Source organism: Myxocyprinus asiaticus, chromosome 28 (genome assembly GCF_019703515.2).
Source record: "Myxocyprinus asiaticus isolate MX2 ecotype Aquarium Trade chromosome 28, UBuf_Myxa_2, whole genome shotgun sequence".
Taxonomy (NCBI): Eukaryota; Metazoa; Chordata; class Actinopteri; order Cypriniformes; family Catostomidae; genus Myxocyprinus; species Myxocyprinus asiaticus.
Genome location: NC_059371.1, coordinates 16,458,161 through 16,485,289, shown reverse-complemented (window position 1 = coordinate 16,485,289; position 27,129 = coordinate 16,458,161). Strand labels below are relative to the sequence as shown.

General features: G+C 40.7%; 1 protein-coding gene across 1 annotated transcript in view; it reads right to left on the bottom strand.

Moving 5' to 3' along the window:
- The window catches only part of LOC127419267 (neurotensin receptor type 1-like), a 51,938-nt gene extending 25,887 nt beyond the window's left edge, over window positions 1–26,051 (bottom strand). Inside the window, exons 1-2 of the mRNA XM_051660539.1 lie at window positions 25,383–26,051; window positions 2,446–2,647 (exon numbers count right to left, since the gene is read on the bottom strand). Coding sequence (XP_051516499.1) covers window positions 2,446–2,647; window positions 25,383–26,051 — 871 coding nt within the window. The remainder of the gene's footprint in view (window positions 1–2,445; window positions 2,648–25,382) is intronic.
- Window positions 26,052–27,129: the final 1,078 nt, after the last annotated feature.

Here is a 27,129-nt window from a genome sequence, read left to right as displayed (position 1 = left end):
TTTGTTTACATTAGTTAAAGGAATAGTTCACCCAAAAATGGAAATTTGCTGATAATTTACTCACCCTCGGGCCATCCAAGATGTATCTGTTTCTTTCTTCATCAAAACAAAATTTAAGACTTTTAGGATTTAATTTCAGGCCTCCTCCTCTAAACAATGCAAGTGAATGTACTCCATTTTTTGACAGTTCAAAATACATATTTAGGGTGCAACAAAATAATCCACACGACTCCAGTAGACAAATAAAGTTCTTCTGAACCCAAACGATTTATTATTTTTAGAAACAAAACAATACTTCTATACTTTTTAACTACAAATGTTCATTTCCGTACATCTCTGTGACGCGCGCTCATGAGAGCGATGACGTAAGCTCGTTGGTAAGGTCATGCGTCACGTGGAGGAGGAGGCCGGAAGCGCATCATTGTTTACAATAGAAACTTGCACAAAGCACAGACCAAGCACCATTCACAAACCAAAACAGTCCAAAACGATTTCAAAACAATATAAAATAAAATAAAAAATAATTTCCAAATAATACAAAACAAAAAAACAATGTAAACAATGACGCGCTTTCTGACTCCTGAGTAAATTATCAGCAAATTTTCATTTTTGGGTGAACTATTTCTTTAACTACATTAGTTAACATGAAAAAAACAATGAACAATACATTTACAGCATGTATTTTATGTTAAAGGATTAGTTCACCCAAAAAAGAAAATTCAAAATTCAAAATTCAGTTTACTCACCCCTGTGTTGTTATAACCCCATATTAGTTTTCTTCTTTTTCTCAACACAAAGGGAGAAATTGTGAAAAAATGTTGTGATCAGTGATGTCACACAGTGGCAGTTTAAGGTAACCACCTCTTCAAGCTTTAAAAGGACACAAAAGTATAATTCAGTCTAATAAATTATTGTATGAGACTAATAGAAACAACAGAACACAACACAGCTGCACACAAACCAGAGAACCGAACTTACTAAATATGTCTGATGAGTATAGTTGGAGAATAGATAGATTTGATGCCCAGCCACATTTGTTTGAAACAGAGTACTCAGTCAAACTGAGAGAGATAGAGGAAGCAGGAATGTTTCGTCTCCATTCTGAACTGGTGAGCATTTGTGACAGACCTCCGACTGAAGAGATCAGTACCTCAGCGAAAACATTTGGTAGGTGTAACATTCTTGGCCAAAATTGAGAAAGAAAGTCAAATGGGGTTATAGCAACACAGGGGTGAGTAAACAATGACTGAATGTTCATTTTGGTGTGAACTATCCCTTTAAGTTCAACATATACTAATACATTTTTAAAATCAAGTTGTACATGTTAACATTAGTTAATGCACTATGAACCAACATTAAATAACAATGAACAATTTTATTTGTAATAACTAACATTAAAACAGGAATAAATGCTGTAAAAATATATTGTTAATTGTTTGTTCATGATACCTAATGCATTAAATAATTTTAACGAATGGAACCTTATTGTAAAGTGTTATCGATGCAGTCAGTACATCGATATATTGTTTGTTGTCTATTTGAACATACAAAATGTATGTCTATGTGTACGCACAAATACCTACATACTGTATATGAACGAGATATCATCTCTGGACATTAAGGCAGTATAGAGAGCCTCTGAAGTGTAATCTGAGATTTTGTAACAGGTGTGTAATTGTTTGTTTTAAACACATTTGTGACTTCCTTGTCACTGTATTTTCTGTCAGGCTGTAAATGAAATTAAGCTTTTCACTGTCTCACTGTGCAGAGTTTATGGCTGTTTTCATAGAGACTTTATTAGATTTAATAAGGAAATCAGGCCCTTATTAGCATTCTGTTCATTGAGCTACACACTCATTAGTGCTCTTGCATAACAAAAGAAAGAGCCAATCACCTTTTAGATACAGACATTGCCTGTCAGTCAATTCGAGAAAGTGCATGCACATCAGCTGAACCAATCTGAAAAATATAATTTTTTGCATGATCTAAGCTACAGAAGCACTATTTATGATACCATTGTTGTCATATATTACTGCTGGTTTGAAATAAATTTTTTGATCGTAATCTTGACCAACCGTTTCTGAGATTTCGGTTTTTCCCTATCCAAGTAAATAGGAGCTGTACTTGTGTCCCGTTTGTATTAATAGAAAATAGCTGTCAGGGAGTGGACTGCCTTGCCTTGAAAGGGACTTTGGTTTCAACCACAGATGTCGATAGAGAGCCCAAAGTTCCTTGGTGCATCTTTAATATGGTGTGTGTGACAGTACATATTTTTATTGAAACAAAAGCAATAGAATGACATTGTTCTTGCATACCCTCAAGTATAGGTATTTTTCAGTCATATTTAATCCAAACTTTGCTTTTGTATGCTGCTGATTGCATGCATAGATCATCTATTAACATGGTATTATACTGTATGCTTTAAGAGCACAAAAAGGTACTTACGTAGCACCATGACTCCATGGCGCAGTGATTGGGCACGGTTGGGCTCAACGGCAACACTAAGCATAGTAGCGTTGCCTCCAACGATGCAGATGCGATTGTCCTGTGCCGTCTCCCTAAACATGCGCAGCAGCTGACTGGCAATAACTCCATTTAATGCTGAGATCAACGCCATGGGAACCAGAAAGGACAGGAAGGCATTCACCTTGAAGAAGAGGTGAGAATAAATAGATTGTAAAAGACTTACAGTTTGGTACCCATAAAAATGAGCTACATTTCTAAATAAAACATTATGAAAAGTATACAGTCACTTTTAGGATGAGACAATGACAATGACATAAAATGCCTTAACAGTTTAAAATGTTTAAAACAGTTTATCTATTGTCACCAAACGGAAAGGAAAAAAAATAATTACTGTTTTCAAACAGGTTTCGTGAGCCCTCCCCAAACTGCCATTGGTCAAACAAACAGATAGTCCCGCTCCAAACACATGCAATTGCGTTAAACTACTTCAAAGAGTTTTCATCAAAAAATCCTCCACATGCAGCAATGACAGCTTTGCAGATCCTTGGCATTCTAGCTGTCAGTTTGTCCAGATACTCAGGTGACATTTCACCCCACACTTCCTGTAGCACTTATAGATGTGGCTGTCTTGTCAGGCACTTCTCACACACCTAACAGTCTAGCTGATCCCACAAAAGCTCAATGGGGTTAAGATCCATAACACTCTTTTCCAATTATCTGTTGTCCAATGTCTGTGTTTCTTTGCCCACTCTAACGTTTCCTTTTTGTTTTTCTGTTTCTAAAGTGGTTTTTTCTATGCAATTCTTCCCATAAGGCCTGCACCCCTGAGTCTTCTCTTTACTGTTGTACATGAAACTGATGTTGAGTGGGTAGAATTCAATGAAGCTGTCAGCTGAGGACATGTGAGGCGTCTATTTCTCAAACTAGAGATTCTGATGTACTTATCCTCTTTGTTTATCTGGCCTTCCACACCTCTTTCTGTCATTGTTAGAGCCAGTTGTCCTTTGTCTTTGAAGACTGTAGTGTACACCTTTGTATGAATGTTTTTTGGCAATTTCAGTCATTGTATAGCCTTCATTCCTCAAAACAATGATTGACTGATGAGTTTCTAGAGAAAGCTGTTATTTTTTGGCCATTTTTGACCTAATATTGACTTTAAGACATGCCAGTCAATTGCATACTGTGGCAACTCAAAAACAAACACAAAGACAATTTTAAGTTTCATTTAAAGAACAAATAGCTTTCAACTGTGTTTGATATAATGGCAAGTGATTTTCTAGTATCAAATAAGCAATATAGCCTGATTAGGATAAGGTGTTGGAGTGATGGCTGCTGGAAATGGGGCCTGTCTAGATTTTATCAAAAATGACTTTTTTCAAATAGTGATGGTGCTGTTTTTACATCAGTAATGTCCTGACTATACTTTGTGATCAGTTGAATGCCACTTTGGTGAATTAAATTACCAATTTCCTTCTGAAACAGCTAAATCTGTACATTATTCCAAACTTTTGGCTGACGGTATACTTAAAGTTGTCTTAAGCTGGGATAGGAGAAAGTATTTTAACATAGAAAAAAATTTACATCATCCACAGTCTCCAAAATGTTCTTTATGTAGCCAGTACTATGCTGATAACGCTGTGTAGTTCAATATCAACATAACAATGCGCATTCAAACTTGTTATTCTAGTATCTGTGGTTTAGTTTCCACCATGCTGATAAAATGGGAAGCAGTTCACAATAGAAAATGAATGAAACATTGCTTGTCATTGCTCCTGGCACAACAGGATTCAAGCAGGAAATTAGTTTGACTCCCTTGTAAAATTATTTGGCTTCCAAATAAAAATCCAATAGTCAACATAAAAAAATGCCTGAAATTGGTTGTTAATCATAACATGACATTTGTTTTGTTTATTTTGAGACCTACAATATGACAACTCTGGAAAAATTGCACAATGCTATCTCCATTTGGCATGACCTGGATGGGAAATGAGATAAAGGCAGGAAGTCAACTGAGTTGTAGTTTGTAGTTTAACTTAAATTTTGTCTCTGTGTGTAAAGTGTCTGTTCATTTTTTTTCAAGCCATAGTGATTTTTTTCTGTTCAGCTATAGCTTCATCTCATAGGGTTTTGTTTCAAGCTCCTTACATGATAAGCCATGGTGCTTTTAATCTCTGTTCTTTTCTGTGCTGTCATTTTAAGGACATACAGTAATTGATTCCAAAAACAGATTTGATTAACCCAAGACATTTGTAAGTTGATTTGTGTGAACACTGTCTTTGTGGCACTTTAAGAACATTGTTTTGTTTGTTTAAGCATCCTGAAATGCCTTACACAGCAACATTGGCTTCATCAATAGCATGTATTTTGGGCAGGGCTATCTGTTTATACAACCGGTAGCACATCGTCTTTGCAATTCCATTGGGTGATGCCAGTGGTGCACAAATTACATACTTGACCTTTAAGTAATATGCTGAGTGTTAGAATATGCAGAATATGCATACTGTAGATGTCAGATGTGACACTCAACAACATTTCAATTAATGAAATAAAAGACAACTTAAACTCCAGAGATAAAAGGCACAGACAGAGAAAATAAAAGCAATAGAGAGACTTGTCTCTTTCTGCCACCCCCTCTTCCATCCTTAAGTTCACTGGAGCAGTCTTTATCATTTTAAAGAACTGGGGAATTTGTCTACAGTATAATTACCATACAACACACGGGGGGATCAGACATCCACTCCACAGGCTTTAGATAATACATTTATCTTCACGCCTCTAGTCATATCACAGACATGCTGGGAGATTTATTTAACAGCTTTGACTATGAAACAAAAAAAGAGAGAAAGAATGCAAGTCTCATCACTTATCACCTTTCAAAACACACCAAGCATCACAGTAATGCAGAATACATTGTATTTATGCATTGACATTGGAGTCATATGATCCATTTCCCTCTCTGATTTTCATGCAAGAAAAGCATACCGGTAGCTTGCTTGGCAAAGCTCATGGGATATGAAATACCAAAGAGAAACCACAGAACATTAGCATCAGTATCATGCTGATTACGATCAGTGCTTTTTCAAGTTAACAAAACATCTTCACATTAGGAAGAGGTTGAAAACCCGCCACCAATTCTAATGTGCAGAGGTCATATGCTTTTCCAAAAAGCACTTTTGCATTCCACAGTAGAAAGTACAGTCACACTGGTTTGGAACAACATAAGAGTGAGTAAATAATGATTGAATTTAAATTTTTGTGAGAACTAACCATCTACGATGCTGGCAAGATTTATTTTAACAAATCTGTGAGACTAACATGAATAGACTAAATTTTGTGTAGTTGCGAAACATCACTCTTCCCACTTGGATAAATGTTCACTGATGGTTCTTCTGAGAGCTTGTAAACCATTTCCACTACCCCAAAATGCATGCACACATGCAAGGAAAGTCTTCAAGGAGGTCTTTGTTTTCTTGAATTGGTCATATTCCTTGAACTCTGTCATAAGACATTCTACAGGCTGATCTTTCATCCCCTTCCACTCTTTTTGCTGTTGCTAAAGCAGATTAATCTCATCTGTTCTGACATCTGTGCTCCTTGAAAACAGAGATTTAGCCAAGACTATTGACATGCTCCTCAGCACTAATTCAGAAGAACAGGGTGTTGGTTCAAACAGTCTTTTCAAATTGGTGTTCAACAGGTGACTGGACTTCATAGTAACAGTCCACCACATTTTCCCCCCAAATAGAATAACATAAAGGAGATCTGCAGGAAATGTTTGGGTCTTTTCCAACACATCAAAAACCCACTGAAGGGAAACAAGATGGTAATATCTTAAGAGTATTTAATGAGGTAGGTAAGAAATGTCAGATTCAATGTTCTGTAGGAAAACATCATCTTTGCTTACAAGTTCCTACAAAAGGTTAAGCAAGGGGTACTAATTAAAAACCCAAACACGTGACTAATGAGCAGTGAATGAGTTATAGCTGCCAAGCATTTTGCCTTCTAATAGTTTTAATTATGTTGTTTGTGGCAAATTAACATTGTAGTTCTAAATTAACAGCAACATATTAATTTGCTGCATCCTTTTTTCATCATTTCTAAAACTTAAGCAGTTTTAATTTATGTTCTAACACCTTTGTTGTGGCTTCGTTCAGGAGCGGGTTTGGTTATTAGCAATAATTAATAATTATCAAAGATAATTATTAAAATCAATAGAACATTGATTAGAATGAACATTAGCTTATTAATCCTTCAAATCAACAATCATCAAAGATAACTATCAATTATCAAAATCAATAGAATATTAATAAGAATTAATATTGCCAAGGCACCACCCTGGAATCAGGGACTAATAAACAGACAGTATAGCAGTCTCAATATTGGATTGTTCTCTTAGGAAAGTCAACGTCTGGAAAACATCGATATTCAAAAGCGGAACAATGAAGGCTTGAATCTGAGCACTGACATCCCCTGCCATCCCTTGGCACAGGTGCATGCAGAACAATACCAAACCACTTCGCTTTAAAGTATAACAAAGCTTAAAGTTGCAGTAATATCAATTAATAATCCATACAATGCAGTCAATAAACTTCCGACTTCCAACTACAAACTAAACTATAACATGATTAGATATGGTAACAGATAAGCCTATAATACATGAGAGGAGGGTAGAGGTGTGTGTGTGTGTGTGTGTGTGTGTGAGGAGAGAAGGAGTGCACAAAATGGCGGGCGTGGCTCTCGTGGAGAGTGCGTCATGCGAGGTTTTCTGCCAGAGAATGTGGCCGCGAATGTGGGCGGAGAGACTGGTTAATGGCGTCTGTCCGTTTAACACGTGTCTCTGCTGGTACGATAACTTAGGGACAAAGCTGGGCTCTATCGCCAACTTATCTGTTCGCCAAATGTGTGTGCAGATATGTTTGTGAGGGGTCCTGTGTGTGTGCGGTTAGTACGAGAGAGAGAGAACAGGGTAATGGCACCGAAGCCGGTTTAGCGATCGTGGGAGAGACAGCAACCGTTAGTTTTATCACTCAGAGACGCGGTGAACAGCTCATAATCCGTCCGCCACGGTCATTGGTTCTTTAATGGATAAACTCAGTGTGCCGCTCTCATCTGCAAACAGCCCAACGTGGTTGGACGACAACACAGCAAATCTCATTCGTGGTAACAGTAAGTTACAGTAATACCTTGAGTATTATTAGCAGCAATGAGTAAACTGTACAAGCAATAACCTTGATACACAAGTATAACACACTATAATAATCTATCTCTGCCCAGACGTTAACCTCTTACTTGAATCACGTGAGGACGCAGGTAGAATGTGTGTTCGTCCGTCGTTTGACTCCGACTCTGTTCCTCGAAGCTCGGGTAATGAGGGGAGGCCATATGCACACTTTTCAAAAAACAATAAGAATGCCACTTTTACGGGGCATGGGTAGCTCAGCGAGTTAAGACGCTGGCTGCCACCCCTGGAGTCGCAAGTTCGAATCCAGGGCATGCTGAGTGACTCCAGCCAGGCCTCCTAAGCAAACAAATTGGCCCAGTTGCTAGGGAGGGTAGAGTCATATGGGGTAACCTTCTCGTGGTCGCTATAAAGTTTCGTCCCGTGTGTTAGCAGGTATGAACAGGTAAGTATGCGGGCAGCTGGCCGGGTGTACTGCTTGCACACAGTGCCTTTCCCCTCCCTGAGGGGAAAACGTGCATTTTTTCGTCCACATGAGTTCCCGGGACTGGTGAAACCTGGATGTCTTTCCTCCCTCAGCACCCTGCAGCAGGCAAATTCGGTGGAGGAATTCGATGCAAGGCCCAGTACTTGCTTTAGCATGCCCTGTCAGGTCAGCCCCTGTACTGGGATAGGTGCTCCATATGTGCCGGTTCCCTGTCGGTAACCCCATGTGACCTATTTTTGCACATTACGGTTTCCCTGACGGTAAACCTGTGTCTTCCCTTGGGCAGAGCCTGCTCTGCCACCAGTCACTGCATTTGTAGAGTTCCACCCTTCCGGTAGGACCTACCATGGGAGCTTCTTTCCATATGTGGTACTTCCCGGTTGGTAAGTCCATGTGACGTATTCTCCACATGTTAACCTCCCCTCTGGGCAGGATGTGGTCTCCGCTGTGTCTTTTCCCCGTGGGGAAAACAACACCTTCCCCGACGTGAATACATCTGGCCCCAGCTGAATTAATTTTAATTTTTTGGGACAAAAAGAAGAGAAAAGGCCGAAGCGGCTGGTGCGGCCTGTTCCCATTGTAAGTACGTCTTGTCCCCCCACTTGGGGTACGAGGGGCATTGAGAAGGTTATGATGGGGCCAGGTGCACTTGCTACTAGGCACGCAGTGGCCTGCCTGCACCTGCACCGCCGATCCACGTAACACAGTTCAGCTGGTTGTGGCATTTTGTATAGGGACCCCTAGTGTCACTACATCGACACAACGTCGAGTGAGTGACAGATATGGAATGTCTTGGTTACTGTTGTAACTTCCGTTCCCTGATGGAGGGAGTGAGACGTTGTGTCCCTCTTGCCACAACACTGAACTACCCGCTCAAATGGCCAGGAATCTGTCTCGGCTCCTCAGCACAAACCTGAATGAGTGGTTGCAAGCCGGCTCCTTTTATACCCGTATGTCCGTGGGAGTGGCATGCAAATTCCACACCAATTCTCATTGGCCTTTTCTCAAATATCAGAGGTGTTTGGGGCTCCCAAGCGCGACCCCTAGTGTCACTATATCGACACAAAGTCTTATTCCTTCCATCAGGGAATGGAGGTTACAACAGTAACCAAGACGGTTTCTATAACAAAGACTATTGAGAATATTCCATATTCTATTATATTCTACTTCTGTGAACACCTCACAATAAACACAAAACCACTTACACAGACATGTTATCCCAAACAGAAATCAGATACACTATATTGCCAAAAGTATTCGCTCATCTGCCTTTAGACGCATATGAACTTAAGTGACATCCCATTCTTAATCCATAGGGTTTAATATGACGTTGGCCCACCCTTTGCAGCTATAACAGCTTCAACTCTTCTGGGAAGGCTTTCCACAAGGTTTAGGAGTGTGTTTATGGGAAGTTTTGACCATTCTTCCAGAAGTGCATTTGTGAGGTCAGACACTGATGTTGGACGAGAAGGCCTGGCTCGCAGTCTTCGCTCTAATTCATCCCAAAGGTGCTCTATCGGGTTGAGGTCAGGACTCTGTGCAGGCCAGTCAAGTTCTTCCGCACCAAACTCGCTCATCCATGTCTTTATGGACCTTGCTTTGTGCACTGGTGCGCAGTCATGTTGGAACAGGAAGGGGCCATCCCCAAACTGTTCCCACAAAGTTGGGAGCATGGAATTGTCCAAAATCTCTTGGTATACTGAAGCATTCAGAGTTCCTTTCACTGGAACTAAGGGGCCAAGCCCAGCTCCTGAAAAACAACCCCACACCATAATCCCCCTCCACCAAACTTCACAGTTGGCACAATGCAGTCAGACAAGTACCGTTCTCCTGGCAACCACCAAACCCAGACTCGTCCATCAGATTGCCAGATGGAGAAGCGTGATTCGTCACTCCAGAGAACGCGTCTCCACTGCTCTAGAGTCCAGTGGCGGCGTGCTTTACACCACTGCATCCGACGCTTTGCATTGCACTTGGTGATGTATGGCGTGGATGCAGCTGCTCGGCCATGGAAACCCATTCCATGAAGCTCTCTACGCACTGTTCTTGAGCTAATTTGAAGGCCACATGAACTTTGGAGGTCTGTAGCGATTGACTCTGCAGAAAGTTGGCGACCTCTGCGCACTATGCGCCTCAGCATCCGCTGACCCCGCTCTGTCATTTTACGTGGCCTACCACTTCGTGGCTGAGTTGCTGTCATTCCCAATCGCTTCCACTTTGTTATAATACCACTGACAGTTGACTGTGGAATATTTAGTAGCGAGAAAATTTCACGACTGGACTTGTTGCACAGGTGGCATCCTATCACAGTACCACGCTGGAATTCACTGAGCTCCTGAGAGTGGCCCATTCTTTCACAAATGTTTGTAGAAGCAGTCTGCATGCCTAGGTGCTTCATTTTATACACATGTGGCCATGGAAGTGATTAGAACACCTGAATTCAATTATTTGGATGGGTGAGCGAATACTTTTGGCAATATAGTGTATATGGCCATACATGTATATTTCTACAATTATTATTCATTTATTTGGGCATATTGGCTATATAAAATTACACTGTGATTTGGGAAATTATGTTTTACATATATGAAAATGTAATATTTTGAAATATGTAAATGAATGGATTTTACACTTTACATAGCGCTTTTTTGACACAATACTCAAATTATTGCAGATATGTTGTATATACTGTATGTACAGTACAGACTTTTTATATCAGTGAAAACCATTAACATGCATATTGTGTTTTACATATATAGCCATATGTGAAATTTCTCTTTGGAAAATGTTCTAACAAAGATATTCATTTGTAAATAATAAAATAACTCACCTTTTCTACAAAAAGTTGTTTTTTAATGGGAACTTTTAGCTGGGGATATGTACTGCAAATAATAGCATTATATAGAAACAACAGGGGTTTTGTAGCTCAATTCAGGGCCGTAAGCACAATATAAATTGAGGGGGACAAGTCCCCGCCAATAATCATATATGGCCAGATTGTCACTCCAATCCCCCCCCCCCCAAAAAAAGTTTTGATATCCTTGTTGCTGTTCTGCTGCAGACCATTATGAACTGCTCTCTAATTGTCATTAAAGGAATAGTTCACCCAAACATAAAAATTTGCTGATAATTTACCCACCCTCAGCCCATCCAAGATGTATCTGAGTTTCTTTCTTCATCAAAACAGAATTTCAGATTTTTAGGATTTCATTTCAGGCCTCTTCCTTTAAACAATGCAAGTGAATGTACTCCATTTTTAACGGTCCAAAATGCATATTTAGGGTGCATCAAAATAATCCACACAACTCCAGTCGACAAATAAATTTCTTCTGAACCCAAACAATTGATTCTTTTTAGAAACAAAACAATACTTATATACTTTTTAACTACAAATGTTTGCTTCCGTACATCTCTGTGATGCGCGCTCATGAGAGGGATGACTTAAGCTCGTTGGTATGGTCACGCGTCACGTGGAGGAGGTGGCAGGAAGCGCGTCATTGTTCGCAATATAAATAACTAGAAGGATAATAAGACCAGAATTTAGTGATATGGGCTTATAAACCATTACACAATCCCATGATGTATAGCAGAATAATATGCCAATGTCGGATAATTTTCTAACATCAGCATTTAAATAGATCATTCACTTTCACCATGTTGTATTGAAGAGACAATAATTTACTTTACTGAGAGCGTGACGATGCCGTTTTTCTTGTCTCCATGTAATCCTCCATTTATATTTTTATCTGCAAAACCTCAGATGATGCCTTTTTATATTTATTTCCAAATGTGATGTTTCATAAGCCATGCTGAATGCAAGATCTGTGTGTCTATATACACTGTAAAGACTGTTCTTGTTCTCTGACAAGAAATGAGAGAATTATGCATTTATTATTTTGCCAAAATGAAACAAGATGCAGTTTTGGTGCAAAGAAAGTTGAAGCAGCATTTTCCCAGCAGCTTTCTGCTCTCTCATGGTTGTGTAAAGTTTGTGGTAGCTGTTACAGACAGAGCTGAGTGTTTCAGCGCCTGATCTCTCATTCATTCTTCCTATGCTATAGCGTGTGATAAAACAGCTGCAAAATGCGGTAAATGGTAAAACTATTTGCGCTACATACCAAGGTGTTCATGAAAATAATAATGAATGATAATAATATGATCACATGTATTGCCAGCCTGCAATATAAAGCAGTAAAAAAATAAATCTATTTTTGAATTGCTGAAATGGCTGTTGGTGGCTTATACCAGAAGAGGTCCACATTCAAGGTTGATAATGGCGGCGCCCTAGTTACACTGAAAAATAAGGTGGATAAGAACTATTAAAGGTTCAGTATAAAGACATCATAACAGTAGTCCATATGACTTGTGCATTATATTCCAAGCTTTCTGGGGCCACACAACAGCATTGTGTTGTATGGACTACTTTTATGGAATGTTAATAAACCTTTTTTTTCTTTGGACCTTGACAGTAGTGCTCAATATGAAATGAAAAGAGCAGAGTTATAATTCTTGAAGAAAAGATTGTGTTAAGATTCTACTGGGGGAAAAACACTATGAGGGACAACTTGAGGACAGTAAAAAAAAAAAAAATTTATTTTATTTTTGCTAGCCAGCTGACACAATCATGTCATTTTACAGATACATGAGTGATGAAAAGAAATTCATATTCTCTTTGGGACAGCACAAAAAATAAAGAAAAGATGACTGAAACAGGCAAATTGCTAGCAATGTAGACACAGTGTTTGTCTTGTACTGTGTGAACGTGTATTTTTTAAAACCTAAAATTTTGGGCGTTTATCGAATTTTAAAGCCTTTCAGAAAATTATTGCATTCAGCGCCTTAAATATTTTAAAGGAATTAAGAGGTCTATTACACCTACGACCCCCACCTCCAAAATGGTTTGGTCCCCCCAATGTTCAAGTCATGGTTATGGCCTTTACTCTATTTAGTGTTGTTTTTTGTAAATAGTTGTTTTGTTTAATGTTTTGTTTTAAAGATTGTTTTGTACCCACCATTATGGTGATTAGTGTTACATTTGGTGAAATGTTACCCTTTTCAATTCTAACTAATTTCCCCCAGTGGAATGCAAAGAAATTGTGAGAGAGTAAATTACACTGTAAAATATAAGGGGAAAATACTTGAAACTTAACTGAGATGCACTTCATTACACAAGTTTTGAGAGAGATCATTATACTTAGTTGCAACAAATTTAATCGGATTCTTTGAGTATATACAGCTTTTTAGGAAGCATGCCAAACAAAGTCCAAGCAAAGTCCACAAGTCTAGATTATCCATTTAATAATACTGTTATTTGTCTGCAGTACAGTGTGTTAATTTACACAGTTATTGTCCTCCCTTTTGTTCCTTGTGTCCAATGTGAGACCAGCTGAGCAGAACTCATAATTAAATTCTCTCTTTATTGAGCGCAGCACTTTGAAAGCTGTGGCAAATGCATTTTGAGTTAATAACACACCAGTTGTTAATTTTTGTTTTAACATACTGTAAATAGACCTCTGAGCTAGACCACCTCACTTAAGCTGTCGCTCCCAACTCCACCAAAAATAAAAACGTACAGATGGATGTATGACAGAGAGAGAGAGAAAGGGATTAAATTGATCATAAACAGTCAAATGGAGCAACAGGAACAATAGTATGTGTTAATACAAAACACAGTTGAATAATAGTTGGAGTTATTCAGCCTAGCTCTTTCTAATGAAGTAATTGGCTTAATCCTTGACTGTAGTGTGTAGCTGCATCATGTAAGCGTGGTCCCTAAGGATAACCTGCAATATTAAATCATATTTGTTCACTTCAAAAAACTGCATATGTTCAGTGTGTGTCTTGTGGATAAATTCAAAGCTGCTTGGACTGGGAGGACTAGTGAGGTTTCCATAGTTACTGAAATTACACTTGTTTGTGTATTTACACAGTTTCTATCTCCTAATGCATTTTGCCTTGCGTAACTCTTTTTATTTATTTCTTTCTTTCTCTTTCTTTTTCTTTTTTCTTTCCAACATACACAGACACATTACGAGATCAAACAGCTGTATAAACATCAAAGACGCAATGTCACACAGACCCTTTTTACACTTGGTATTAAAGGGTTAGTTCACCAAAAAAATTACTTAAAATTACATTTACTCACCCTCATGCCATCTCAGATGTGTATGACTTTCTTTTTCCGCAGAACACAAATTAAGATTTTTAGAAGAATATTTCAGCTCTGTAGGTCCATACAATGCAAGTGAATGGAGACCAGAACTTTGAAGCTCAAAAAGGCACATAAAGGCAGCATAAAAGTAATCCATAAGACTCCAGTGGGTTGATCACTCAAACCCTATTTTTCTCCTTTCCTCTCCTCTCCTCTCTTTTATCTTTCTGAGATCTCTCTGTAAGACTTTCAGTATCCGCTGCCCTGATGTCTGTAAGGTAGCTGCAGTAAAGACGGCGCCTGTGAACCAGTGCCTCCTTTGAAGCACTTTGTGTAATTCACACTCAATAACATTGAGAAAGTTGTTTTTAAACTCAAACTGCATCTGACTGACCTCTTACAAAGAGAGTCTTTCTCTCTGTCACTCTCACCTAAACTTCCCTCATTCACTCAACAACCACAGAGCCAAATTGTTTGTGTTTTCCTGGCTGATCATTGCTTATGATAGACAGTAGATATCCATGGCCTATATATGAGGGAGAGGCTGGACATTTATTTGTTGTTAATTTTATGTTACTGTAAATTGGTAACCTGAAATCTATTTCTTGCTGACACATTTCTATCACATTGCTTCTGAAGATATGGAGTCATATGAATTACTTTTATGCTGCCTTTGTGTGCTTTATTGGAGTTTCAACATTTTAGTACCCATTCAGTTGGATTGTGTGGACCTACAGAGCTGAAATATATTTCTAAAAATCTTTGTTTGTGTTACTCTGGGATGGCATGAGGGTGAGTAAATGATGAGATAATTGTTGTGTTGTGATAAACTGTTGTGCGTGAAAATCCCAGGAGATCAGCAGTTACAGAAATACTCAAACCATCCCATCTGGCACCAACAATCATGCCAATGGTCCAAATCACTGAGATCACATTTTTTACCCCATTCTGATGGTTGATGCTAACATTAACTGAAGCTCCTGACCCGTATATGCATGATTTTATGCACTGCTGCCATACGATTGGCTGATTAGATAATCGCATGGATGATTGTTGGTGCCAGACGGGCTGGTCTGAGTAATTCTGTAACTGCTGATCTCCTGGGATTTTTATGCACAACTGTCTCTAGAATTTACTCAGAATGGTACCAAAATAAAAAAACATCCAGTGAGCGGCAGTTCTGTGGACAAAAATGCCTTATTGAGGAGAAAGGTCAACAGAGAATGGCCGGACTGGTTCGAACTGACAAAGTCTACGGTAACTCAGATAATCACTCTGTATAAATGTGGTGAGAAGAATAGCATCTCAGAATGCTTTTCTGAGATGCGGGCTGGCGCTGTTCTGGTGGCACGAGGGGGACCTACACAATATTAGGCAAGTGGTTTTAATGTTGTGGCTGATTGGTGTATATAGGGCCCTGTTTCAAGAGCAATAGCGCTAAGCGCAGCGCTATGCCATAAGTCATAGGCACAAAGTCAGTGGGCATGGCCATGATGTTTTGGTATTTTTTACAAGCATGCGCTAAGTCTAGGAACAAGTGGGTTTGGCGAAATCGCGTGCGCAACATGCTTATGGGCTGGGTCAAGTACAATTTAATTCGGAGGTTCTTCTCCAGTTATTGCCCCATCTGTATCCTATACAGTCCATTCACCCAAGCACCAGCGATATAAACAAAAACAGCACATAAAAAGTTAGTACATAAAGGTAGTGTGTATGCAATGACTTAGAATGATAGAAATATGGACATGCTCCTTTTATATGCTTAAAAAATGTTATTCTTGTCAGGATTTGTATGTACGCTCTGTTAAATTACAGGGAATGAAAGTATTATTAATAATTTTCATCTACTGATACACAAATCATGTCCAGGGTTGGGAGGGTTACTTTTGAAATGTATTCCACTACAGAATACAGAATACATGCTGTAAAATGTCATTTGTAACGTATTCCGTTAGATTACTCAAGGTCAGTAACGTATTCTAAATACTTTGGATTACTTCTTCAGCACTGGTAGACTTTTTCACTTGTTTTGACTATAAAAACTCTGCCAGTACAGTAAGACAAAATACACATGTTAAAAATACATTCTCTGAAAAACCTAAATATCTTATGCAGCGTTGTTTCTAAAAAAAGATAAATCAAATTGATCTTGTTTTAAGGATTTGTTTTATATTTTTACAGGAAAACAATAAAAAATTATTATCAAGAATATGATTTTTGCCCTAATTTCAAAGGTCTTACTAGAAAAAAAGAAATTATGATCCAATGTGAATTTTCTTGATAAAAAAATATGATCCTGCCTGGTAATGTGCATGCAAAATGGCTAGAAATAACATTTTATCTTAGAGTAAAGATGACAATTTACACAAGGTTTATTTCTATTTCTTCTGCTCCAAACTTACTTCAAACTTACTTCTCTGTCTGCTCGTATGAATGTAACACATCATAAGAAAGTGTTTCACCGCTGTTCAAATGCACTTTGGATCGCATCATTTATATGTATAAATGTTTTCCATCTGAAAGGACTAAATATTAAATGAAACAAATGACAATTAAATGCAAAGTAATCTCTTCAGTAATCAAAATACTTTTTGAATGTAACTGTATTCTAATTACCAATGATTTAAATTGTAACTGTAGTGGAATACAGTTACTTATATTTTGTATTTTATATACGTATTCCCGTTACATGTATTCCGTTACACCCCAACACTGATCATGGCTAGTATTAATAGTGATTGTATCGGCACGCACTTCAATTCTACCAGTCGATTTTGATTTTGAACAATTAAATTCATTTATTGAAACACGAAAAAATGTAACCAAAAATATTTCTAAATTCAAATTACACTTAAAACTAAAAGAAAATATAATAAAAATAACGAAATAGACAAAGAAATCATATAATAAATTCAAACATTTTATCCTCTCCAATTTCTTAAACCGGCACCTTTTGCAGTGAATTCACTCTGACAATCAGGTGGAAAAATACCAATACAAATTAGATAATAAATACAATTGTATATAAACTTTCATTGAAAAATAAGCCATGACCTCTAGAACGTTTTACACAAAAATCAGAGTTTTGTTTCGTAAGATGGCTACAACTCGTCAGGGAAACTTTTCCAAACTGTGCTGGAACTAAGTTTAAACTTTGCGCTAAGGTAAGATGTGGTTTTCAAACGTCTTAGCGCAATTACCTATTTCTCCAAGGAAAATAGCAAATTGCGCTTTGCGCCACTTCATTTACTTACAATCAGGGCCGCATTAAGGTGTTCCGAGGCCCTGGGGCTTACTGTTTCACTGGGCCCTTGCCAGTCATCAGAGCGTTACAGAACATTACAGAACAGAACGTTATCACTCGATGACCATGTGCTACATGGACGAGTTTAGCGTTGCGTACCCTCTCTGTGTTTACATCAGCGTCTCCCACTGAACTCGTTTACATACGCACCATCCCGAGGACGTCAACGGGGGACAATACTGCAACAACACCCCCCCCCGGTGAGTTTGGGGCCCCCCTGCAGTCACGGGCTCCGGGGTTTAAGCCCTGTTAAGCCTGTGCGTTAATACGGCACTGCATATAATACACCCACAATTTGCTCACATACACCCACAGATAACGCAAACAATCCCACCCATGCCTACTTCCGCTTTGCGCTAGCATGAAAATTGCACTTAGAATTAGCACTCACAAAAATTGGATAAGACATAGCGAACGGTCATTGCGTGTAGTGCTGTGTTTTGCACATTCACTGAAATAGAGCCCTATATAATCTTAATTTTAAAACTTGTACATGTTTTGGCAGAGATGTATTACCTGCATTATTTCTTCTTCTTTTTGGCAACAAAATCTATTTATGTCTTTCAGGTGTTTCTTTCAGGTGTCCTATTCTGTCAAATCCATAATGCTGTGGTTTATGAATGGTATTTGTGCTACTGATACATGAAAGGGTGAACTGCCACAAGCTGGATATTTGGATTCATCACAGTCTCTCTCTCCCCATGGCTAAAGTACGCCTAAACACATGCCAGAACACTTCTTAGTGCCAGCCTGCTATCAGCTATCAGCCATCTTTCAGTGCCAGCATCACTGCTACAGGACTATATATATCTGTGTTGCTTTTTATTTGTAAATATGTATGTACTTGAAAGTGCAGAACAAGTTTCATTTTAGACACAGACTGTGCAATAAGAGAGATATTGGACAGACAAACACATTAAACATGACGAGTCATTTTGAAAGCACAACAATACATAGGAATCTACATAGTTACTGTATTTAGGGAAGAGGGTTTATGAACTGTCTATGGGGAGTATTTCCTAAGACAAACAGCTCATATCCAAAAACCCATTACATCGCATATTGAAAAGAACATATATATTTATGTCAGTTTACACTTCATCATTTGTGGTGACTGGCGAGGTTCTACCTCGTCTCAAAGAGCAGGTAAAGACCATCTATGTCATTTCTGCTGAGATTCAACCACTCGTTTTATGCCCCACAGGGCATTTGAATTTCAGGTCTTTATTGCCTCAGGTCTATATACCTGATCTTTTTTCCATTCTTGTATTTATGGCCGTGTATACATCCATCCGTACAGTTTCTGTTTCCTTTTGCTCATTCTCTTTTCAGTTATGCAGAGAGCTCTGTCTGATTCAGATTGTGACTCATTGGCTGTGACAGCTGTCCTATGAATTCAGTTCATCCAGCCACATGCTCTTCAAGGATTGAATGTCATACTATTATTTCACATACAATGATTTATACATATTTTTTTTTTTGCCTCTCATGTTACAACTCCACAGGTGACCTTTTTTCTACGCTGTTTATTTTTCTTTCTTTTTTTTTCCTATTTTGCAAAGAACGCGTATGAGCTTGAGTGTTAGAAGCATGAGAAGGTCCTTGTAAACTGATTGTGTTCCAGACTAAATTGGATTCACTTGTGCAATAGAAAAGATGAGTCGGGCATGCTCTTTTGAGCAGTGAGGGCAATTTCCAAGAATCAAAGCATAATGTCTCTATTTCCAGGCAATCAGGCTTTACTTCGGGGCATGGAAATAAAGTGTATTGCATTTTAGAAACAAAATCCCTATTTTTGTTTGTTTCTTATACTTAGATAAGATGCCTTAAGAGTAAAATGTCATGGTTACTTTCGTAACCTCCGTTCCCTGATGGAGGGAACGAGACGTTGTGTCGATGTAGTGACACTAGTGGTCACTCTTGGGAGCCCCAAACACCTCTGCTTTTTTGAAAAAAGGCCAATAAGAATTGGCGAGTGGAATTTGCATGCCACTCCCCCGGACATACGGGTATAAAAGTAGCTGGTATGCAACCACTCATTCAGGTTTTGTGCTGAGGAGCCGAGACCAGGTCCAGGCCATTTCAGCAGGTAGTTCAGCGTTGTGGCAAGAGGGACACAATGTCTCGTTCCCTCCATCAGGGAACAGAGGTTACGAAAGTAACCATAACGTTCCCTATCTGTCACTCACTCGACGTTGTGTTGATGTAGTGACACTAGGGGTCCCTATACAAAACGCCACAACTATCTGAACTGTGTTACATGAACTGGCGGTGTGTGACGGGCAGACTGCTGTGTGCCTTGTATCCAGCGCACCAGGCCATCACATAACCTCCCCCAACGCTCTTATGAGCGTCGAACAGTCCTACAGGAGCAAGTCGACTGCCCAACAATAGGGACAGGCTAGCCCAGCCGAGGCCTCTTTTCCTCTCTTTTCTCCCCAGAAAGAGTGGAATTTGTTAACCGACTGGGAGCCATAAGTGTCTACGTCGGGGGGTGTCGTTTCCAAGGGGAAGACACCGCAGAGACCACACCCTGCCCAAAAAGGGGGGGGGGGGGTATATTGAGTGTAATACGTCACATGGTCTTACCGAGTCTTGTCGGAAGTATGTCATGTGGAGAGGTCCCATGGTAGGTCCTACCCGAAGGGGGAGGACTTTCTACAGAGCATGGCGACCGGGGATATCACATGGGGTCGCCTTCGGGGAACCAACACATGTGGAACACCTACCTCAGTACAGGGTCTCATTAGTGCACGTACTGGGCCGGCAGCGAGTTTCTCCGCAAACTCAACTGCCAGAGGTCTAAGGAGGAAAGTCATCCAGGGATCACAGTCTGTGAACATGACTGGGAGTCAAGAGCACACGTCTTCACCTCAAGGGAGGGAAAGGCGCTATGCACAAGTGGTACACCCGGCCAGCTGTCCCGGAACTTACCTGCTCGTGCCTGCCAATACACAGGACGAGACCGGCTCAACCCAGAGATTGTAGAACCTCGCAAAGGTGTTGGGTGCTGCCCAGCCCGCTGCTCTGCAGATGTCTGCCAAAGAGGCTCCACTGGCCAGGGCCCAGGAGGCCGCCACACTCCTGGTAGAGTGGGCTCGTAACCCCGCAGGGGTTGGCACGTCCTGAGCCTGATATGCCATCGCGATGGTGTCAATGACCCAGTGGGCGATCCTCTGTTTGGAGACAGCGCTTCCTTTCCGCTGTCCACCAAAGCAGACAAAGAGCTGCTCAGAGCTTCTAAAGCTCTGCGTGAGATCCAAATAGATGTGTAAAGCTCGCACCAGACACAGCAACACCAAGGCTGGGTCTGCCTCCTCCTTGGGCAGCGCTTGCAGGTTCACTACCTGATCCCTAAAAGGGGTCGTGGGAACCTTGGGCACATAGCCCTGTCAGGGTCTCAGGATCATGTGAGAGTAACCTGACCGAACTCCAGGCATGATTCTCTGACAGAGAACGCCTGCATGTCCCCTACCCTTTTGATGGAAGTGAGCGCAGTCAGGAGGGCAGTCTTCAAAGAGAGTGCCTTAAGCTCAGCTGACTCCAAGGGCTCAAAAGGAGCTCCCTGTAGACCCCGAAGGACTACAGAGAGGTCCCACAAGGGGACGAGGTGCAGTCTGGAGAGATTCAACCTCCTAGCACCTCTCAGGAACCTGATGATCAAGTCGTGATTCCCCAAGTATTTACCAAATACTGCATCGTGATGAGCCGAAACAGTGGCTACATACACCTTCAAGGTGGATGGGGACAGCCGCCTCTCCAGCCTCTCCTGCAGGAAGGAAAGCACCAATCCGACTGCGCATCTTTGGGGGTCTTCGCGTCGGGAAGAACACCACTTAGCGAACAGATGCCACTTCAAGGCATACAGGTGCCTCGTAGAGGGAGCCCTAGCCTGAGAGATCCGAGAACCACGTCTGAGTGTGCCGGTAGGTTGCTACTAGGATGACCTGCTCCTCGTCCTCCCGGACCTTGCGCAGGGTCTGTGCAAGTAGGCTCACTGGGGGAAATGCATATTTGCGTAGCCAGGGGGCCAGCTGTGTGCCAGTGCATCTATACCAAGGGGTGCCTCGGTCAGGGCGTACCAAAGCGGGCAGAGGGAGGAATCCCGGGAAGCAAACAGGTCTACCTGTGCTCGACCGAATCGACTCCAAATAAGCTGGACCACCTGAGGGTGGAGTCTCCACTCTCCCCTGAGGGTAACCTGACGTGACAGCACGTCCAATGCGGTGTTGAGGTTGCCTGGGATGTGAGTGGCTCGTAGCGACTTGAGGCGCTGCTGACTCCAGAGGAGGAGACGGCGGGCGAGTTGTGACATGCAACGGGAACATAAACCGCCTTGACAGTTGATATACGCTACCGTCACTGTGTTTTCCGTCCGGACCAGCACGTGCTTGTCCTGGATCAACGGCCGGAACCTCCATAGGGCGAGCAGTACCGCCAAAACTCTAGGCAGTTGATGTGCCAACGCAGCCACGGGCCAGTCCAGGAGCCGGCGGCTGTGTGCCTGTTGCATCCGGTGCCCCAGCCCGTCTTGGAGGCGTCTGTTGTAACGGCGTGCCTGGAGACCTGCTCTAGGGGAACCCCTGCCCGTAGAAATGCAAGGTCGGTCCAAGGGCTGAAGAGGCGGTGAAAGATCGCCGTGATGGTCACGCGATGTGTCCCGCGACACCATGCCCATCTCGGGACTCGAGTCTGAAGCCAGTGCTGAAGTGGTCTCATATGCATCAACCCGAGCGGTGTGGCCACCGCTGAGGATGCCATATGCCCCAGGAGCCTCTGAAAAAGTTTCAATGGAACTGCTGTCCTCTGTCTAAATGCCTTCAGACAGTTCAGCACCGACTGCACGCTCTCATTCTGAGGCGCGCTGTCATCAAGACTGAGTCCAACTCCAAACCGAGAAAAGAGATGCTCTGAACCGGGGAGAGCTTGCTCTTTTCCCAGTTGACCCATCTCCCATCTCGACCAAGTTGAGCCAAAGGTGGTGCTCCTGGAAAGCAAGCTGCGACCGCAACGTTGCCATGGTCATGTTCTCGCAATGAGGACATGACTCATCCACGAGTGATGTCTCCGCGTGGGCAGTGCCCAGACACATAAGACAGCGCCCAGACACGTAAGACAGCGATCGTGGCCATCAGAAGCGGGGAGATAATGACTGCAACCAGGAATAACACACAAACGGAAAGTTATCTTTAAAAAGACGTTCCGTGTGTGCCACTCTTTCTGTGAATGAAAATATACTCTTTTAGAATATACTCTCTTATTTTCGCTCTGTCGAAGCATCCAGGGGCGGTCTCTGCACTCCACGGGTGCAGAGGGGGAGAAGCCGCTGAAATGCGCCATAAATCTAGCAGTTTTGAGGTGCGTCTTTGGAGGGAATTGAATTCAGTGCACTGAATACAACCGCTCAGCTCCGAAGAGAAAATCTGAATGAGTGGTTGCATACCAGCTTCTTTTATACCCGTATGTCCGGGGGAGTGGCATGCAAATTCCACTCGCCAATTCTCATTGGCCTTTTTTCTAAAAGCAGAGGTGTTTGGGGCTCCCAAGAGTGACCCCTAGTGTCACTACATCGACATAACGTTGAGTGAGTGACAGATAGGGAACAGATAGCTTTAGAAGGAAATTGGTTGTGATATGTAGTTATATTTACAAGAGACGAAGTAGTTAAATTCATTTGAATCACTGATGTACAGTATATTTTGACTTTCATGACCATCATTGCTCAAAGAGGAGACGGTGCGTGCAGTCAGGGGCTAGCAGCCGCAGAGTACACTTCCCCGCACTCTTTAAAAGGTGATTTTTGTCCCCCGCACTTTTCCAAGCTAAACCCATACCGAGTCCAAATGGTGGATTTGCATACAGTATTCTTTGCATTTTGTTACTTTGGACTGATTGAGCGACCATCCAGCTAATCACAGGTGAGTTTCATGAGCCGAAAAAACCCTTACGTAATAGGTTGTTAGTCAGACAGTCTAGTCAACGTGGCTCAATTCATTTCTACAAAGTTGCTTTCAGCAATGCTCATTTATCCATGTTTTTCATCGCCACTGATGTTCATCTAAATGAACAATCTAGAGATGAGGAACACACAATTGAGTGTTATTTTCATTGGCAGCATTACATGAAATGCACTGCAGAAAACAAAAACAAAGGACAATCCTTCTTTTAGCACACTTTGTAAGTGGAGTTTATATCAGCGTATGAGTCTTTATTAAGTTATGCTTTTTACATTATGTTTGTGAGGTAATAGTTTGATCTGTTCTTTTTGCCAGTTTAAGCAGATTACTAGATTGGTGTTAAATATGTAAAGCTATTTTTAATATCAGCTCCTGTTTTTTTACCTCTATGTTGGTGTCCTGTCAACAAACTGTAGGAAAAAAGATAGATCTGCTGTGCTCTTAGAACACATGCATTTTACTGATTGTGAATTATGTAGACATGCTTTTTTATGCATGAAAACGTATGGACCTTATTGAAACTCATAATTATTATAAGACTGTTATTGTTGTCTTTTGATAAAAGTCATTTTCAACAGCTCACAAACTGTAGGGAAATGATAGACTTGCTTTGTTCTTATAATGCTTAAAACCTCTACTAAAGTCTCTTTGTAGATCTGTAGACATACAAATTTTAAAGGATTAAAATTGTCTTTTGATCGCTGATTCAGTGACTAGCTAATTTCACACAAGACACTGATTTGTCACCATCTTCTGGCATCACCATAAATGGTCACTGAATCATTCAACTGGATCTGAATGAATTTTGGTGAACATAGTCAAAACACTCGAGCCACTTGGATACATTTAAATTCCACAATGCACAAGCACAGAGTAAATAATAAAATTGTGCACATGCATAATTGTCATTATTGTAATTGATTAAACTATTTATTCAGGACCAGCTTGTGCTCAGTCTTTTATTGTCATGTATGAAACAGAAGCAAGTGCTCCACAAGATGGCCTTCATTATTGCGGCTAATTTTGCAAAATTTTGCAATAATTGAATCTTTAAATTACTACAAATATTAAAAGTAAATAATACATATATATTAATATAATACTTATATCATACTTATATATTAATATATACTGTAATATATTAATACTGCACTGTAAGTGTTTGGTCTGTGCAAGCCACCTACTGACAGCTGCAAAACAAAACTCATCATTTAAATGCGTTTGAATAATCAGCTCATCAACATTTAATTTGCAATTTCAAAAGAACCAAAGGGGAATAATAAATAACTGACAAGATAACAGCTGCTCTTATGGTTCAGAATCAAACACATGACTGTTAAGTTATTATTAGCTGAGTAGACGATCAAATAAACTAAAACAAATTGTTTATTCCCATCTCTGTAATTACTATGGCCATTATGATGGTTTGCATACCATAATAATCGATTTTAACACAATATTTCATGTAGAACACATATAGGCTATAATACTGTATTTATGTTAATTTGGTATTTACTACTATATGCATGTATGTTCATATGGAATTTCAATATGTACATATGCCTAAATATATGAACAATAATTTACATAAATGGTCATACAGTAGTCTACTGTATATGGCATATTTCAGATTTCTGAATGGGGATTTCCTCGTACTGGATGTTGAATATGGTGATTATATAGTTTTTATTACGACTCAACAAGAGATAGTAAGCGCAACAGGTTGTTTATTTTGATAATACACCTGTGCTACGATCCAGTGCAAAAAGAATATCCCCAAACCTATTCGGATATGATCCACATATCGCAAGCGTGTTTGGAGAGCTGGGCGCACTCACCTGTAGAACAGTTTTGGCAGTTATCGAGGACACGATGGTTGTGCATATGAACTCATTATCCGCGAGACGCTGTCCCATTGTGAAGAGCATCGGGGTGGCCAGCAAAAACGACGCGAGCCACATGGCGCTGATGAATTTCTTGGTGCGGCTCCGCGACATGATGCTCTTCGCCTTGAACGGGTGACAGATAGCCATGAAGCGCTCCACGCTCAGACTAGCGATGTTGAACGCCGTCGCATAGGAGCAGCCGTCCCGCAAAAAGTAGTAACCTTTGCAAACAGCCTCCCCAAAAGCCCACGGATGATGCACCCAGATGAAGTTGTACAACTCAATGGGCATGCAAAGGATCAGGATGAGAAGATCTGATATGGCGAGACTCGCCAGGTGATAATGCACCGTACTCTGGAGGTTCTGCAAAGATTTCTTCGTCACAAGTGTATACAGGGTGATCGAATTACCCAAACTGCCGACAACAAACAATAGCACATAAATCACAGTAACCAAAACTTTTGAGTATATGTCTGTGTTCACGTCCAAATCGTCTTGGGAGACGCGGTCCGTCTCATTGTCTGGAAACTGCTGAGACTGGTTTGCGGACGACAGAAGTTTCTCCGTTAAGATGCGCAAGTCTGTGAAGTTGCGTCCTAATAATGTAGTATTCACCTCCATTATATTCGTTAAAGATACTAAATATCAACACAGAACGGATGCCCAAACGCGTTTTCCATGCAGAATAGTTTGGTCACATTTGTACATTGAGTGAGAACAGCTGTGGCCACTGCTCTAAACTTAGAGGGGTATGTGAAGGGAGACGTACAGACGCTTTTATATGATGAGGAGGCGTGTTGAACGAAAACCCTGAGCAATGACGCAGCGCCATTCAACAACTGGTGTATTTTTTGCAGTTATGAGGCTTCATAACCTTGACCATATAAAAGAGTTTGCCTTCTCGGTGGTGCTTTGTTGATAAATCCAGAGCTGAAGCACAAATGTGGAACTTTGCAGTGAAAACAGTCTAGTCTTCTAGCAGTTCTGGGGCACATGGTCCCTCATTAGGTAAAAACACCAATGCCGTTACTGTTTTGCTGAGTGAGAAACTCTAAGTAGCCCATTTGACAAATTAATTGAAAAGAACCGACTTAAAAGAATGACTCATTTGAGAATCTGCTTCGCTTAGCTTCAGATTCTTAACAGGAATCAGGCATCGTTTATGATTCTAAACAGTCGACAGAATTACGTGTGACACACCACATCATTTTTGAAATTGTCACGGAAAATTTGAGGACTTATTATTTATTTTATTTGTTGTCAGAAGTGTGTCCTCTCATGACGACTGTACACCCCTAAATGCCTGTGTTGAGCAAAATGTTCCACTAACATACTTTCAGTAGGCCTACTGATAGGGTCACGATACGTCGCTCTTTTCAGGACATACTGATGTGCTCTCTACAATTAGGACCATATCATACAGTGTATTTGAAACTGCGCATCAATTTTCAAGTGTTTATGTGTCCTTACTATGTGATTCTGGCTGAGAGCGGCTACAGCAGAGGGCGCACTTTTTCAAAGTACTTTTTTACGTCTGTCCCGCTCTGTACAGTACATGTGTGCGCGCGAAAAAGATCGTTAGATTGCTCTGCGGCTACAAAAATCAATAACTTAAGTACACTTTTAAAAGTACGTCCCCCACGCTGCAAATTATTGAACAGAACACCTGTTTTATCAGACTCGCGCTTGCCATGCATTG